Source organism: Gadus chalcogrammus, chromosome 5, assembly GCF_026213295.1.
Source record: "Gadus chalcogrammus isolate NIFS_2021 chromosome 5, NIFS_Gcha_1.0, whole genome shotgun sequence".
Taxonomy (NCBI): Eukaryota; Metazoa; Chordata; class Actinopteri; order Gadiformes; family Gadidae; genus Gadus; species Gadus chalcogrammus.
Window position 1 is genome coordinate 22706258 of NC_079416.1, and position 2500 is coordinate 22708757.

The window sequence follows — 2500 nt, forward strand, 5'->3', positions numbered from 1 at the left end:
TGTGTGTGTGTGTGTGTGTGTGTGTGTGTGTGTGTGTGCGTGTGTGTGTGTGTGTGTGTGTGTGTGTGTGTGTGTGTGTGTGTGCGTGTGTGTGTGTGCATGTGTGTCTGTGTGTGTGTCTGTGTGTGTGTGCGTGCGTGTGCGTGTGTAGAGTTCAGCGCTCCGAGGTGTCACCTTTCCCCCGTCGCCGTGGTGACAGGTGTCGCCGTGTTGCGAGCAGCGAACACGTTGAATAATTAGCGTGTGTGTTTATGCATGCAGCCCGCCGTGTGTGTGAACACGCCCAAAATATGTTTATAGAGTTTTCACACACACACACACACACACACACACACACACACACACACACACACACACACACACACACACACACACACACACACACACACACACACACACACACACACACACACACACACAGCTTACATACAGAAGCACTGCCCTAGCGTTAGACATGCCGCTCTTTTCTGCCCCCGGATCTGCCTTTTGCTGCCCCTCCAGCTACGAGAACGCTTCACACCTCACAGGACCCCTGTGTGTGCAGCGGCATCCGAAATGTTGAGAACTAATAAACAGTGAATTGTTTAGTTCTATCTGACTGTACTGAACCTTGAGCTCACCACCGCTACCAGCTAATAAAGGTAGCATACAGCCCTGCGCATTTAGCGTATCAATATTATGTTTGTATACAGTGTATATATTATGTATATCATAGCCTTATATGTACGTAATGCATTTGTAAAGTAGTTTTAAAATGTATATATTGTGTAGTATTATATATATACAACATATCTATATGATGTATACATAATGTATGTTTTGTATATTTATGATGTATATATATGATATATATGATGTATATATATTATATATGTTGTGTATATAATATGTATATGTTGTGTATATATTATGTATATTTTGTGTATAGATAATATATATGTTGTGCATATATTATGTCTATGTATATATAATCTATATATTTTGTATAAATAATGTATATGTTGTGTATATGTTGTGTGTATATGATATATTTATGATGTGTATTTAATGTATACATTGTGTATATATAATGTTTATGTTCTCACCACATTCTCCTGAACTTGATGGTTGGATACGGAGATGCTGACAGAAACTTCCTCTGCAGAGAAAAAAACACAACATCTGTACTACATTATGACATTACGTACCAGTACTGTATTCACAGTACTTGTAAATACAATATCAGTACTGTATTCACAGTACTAGTACGTACTGTAGCTGTGTGTATTAGTACTATGAAACGGTAGTACTGGTACATAATGTGTGTATAAGTAGTAAGTAAGTAAGTAAGTTTTATTTATAGAGCACATTTACACACAGCATACACTGACCAAAGTGCTGTACAATAAGATAAAAAATAATAAAAATAATAATGATAATTAAAAATAAAAATAATAATAATAATAAATAAAGATAAAAAGTGAATAAAATATAAGTACTATGTATTGGTAGTACTGGTACGTACTGTGTGTATTACTATTATGTATTGGTAGTACTGGTACGTACTGTGTGTATTACTACGATGTATTGATAGTACTGGTACGTACTGTGTGTATTAGTACTATGAAACGGTAGTACTGGTACGTACTGTGTGTATTACTACTATGTATTGGTAGTACTGGTACGTACTGTGTGTATGAGTACTGTGTATGGGTAGTACTGGTACGTACTGTGTGTATTAGTACTGTGTATTGGTAGTACTGGTACGTACTGTGTGTATTAGTACTGTGTATTGGTAGTACTGGTACGTACTGTGTGTATTAGTACTGTGGATTGGTAGTACTGGTACGTACTGTGTGTATTAGTGCTGTGTATTGGTAGTACTGGTACGTACTGTGTGTATAAGTACTGTGTATTGGTAGTACTGGTACATACTGTGGCCCTGGGAGACTCCTTTAGAGATGGCGGGCATGAGGCCGTGCTGGATGGCCATCTCCCACATCCTGGAGACCTCCCCGCCTCCTCCCGTTACCTAGGAGACCACACGTCAGCAGCCTTCAGTCCATCAGCAGCCAGCTGATCCAGGCTTGTGTATCATGTATTCTAACTAAGCATGGCCTATGTCATAGACTAGTATACTAGAATAAGGCTCTAACTGAAGTTCAAACTAGAGCTCTATAATTGGTATGTAACTAGTCTAACTAGAGTTTTAACCAGAGACTTCTCAAAATAAGTTGTCACTAGTCAATAGTTCTATACTAGAGTTCAAACTAGAGTTCCAGCTAGAGTTCTGTCTAGATTTCTAACTCGAGCTCATTCAAGAGTTCTATCTAGAGTACTAATGAGAGCTCACTCAAGAGTTCTAACTAGAGGGCAAACTAGAGTTCTAGCTAGGGTTCTATCTAGAGTTGTAACTAGAGTTCTAGCCAGAGTACTAACTATAGTTCTAACTAGAGTTCTAGCCAGAGTTCTAGCCAGAGTTCTAACTAGAGTTCTAACTATAGTTCTAACTAGAGTTCTA

The 2500-nt window shown here is 38.4% G+C and overlaps 1 protein-coding gene across 2 annotated transcripts in view; it reads right to left on the bottom strand.

The window, feature by feature from the left end:
- Positions 1-1013: 1013 nt before the first annotated feature.
- Positions 1014-2500, bottom strand: part of prkd1 (protein kinase D1) — an 18998-nt gene continuing 17511 nt past the window's right edge. For both annotated transcript variants that reach the window (XM_056591244.1, XM_056591243.1), the window contains 2 exons: positions 1915-2011; positions 1014-1138 (listed from right to left, as the gene is read on the bottom strand). In XM_056591244.1, the coding sequence (XP_056447219.1) occupies positions 1074-1138; positions 1915-2011 (162 nt within the window). In that variant the 3' untranslated portion in view covers positions 1014-1073. The remainder of the gene's footprint in view (positions 1139-1914; positions 2012-2500) is intronic.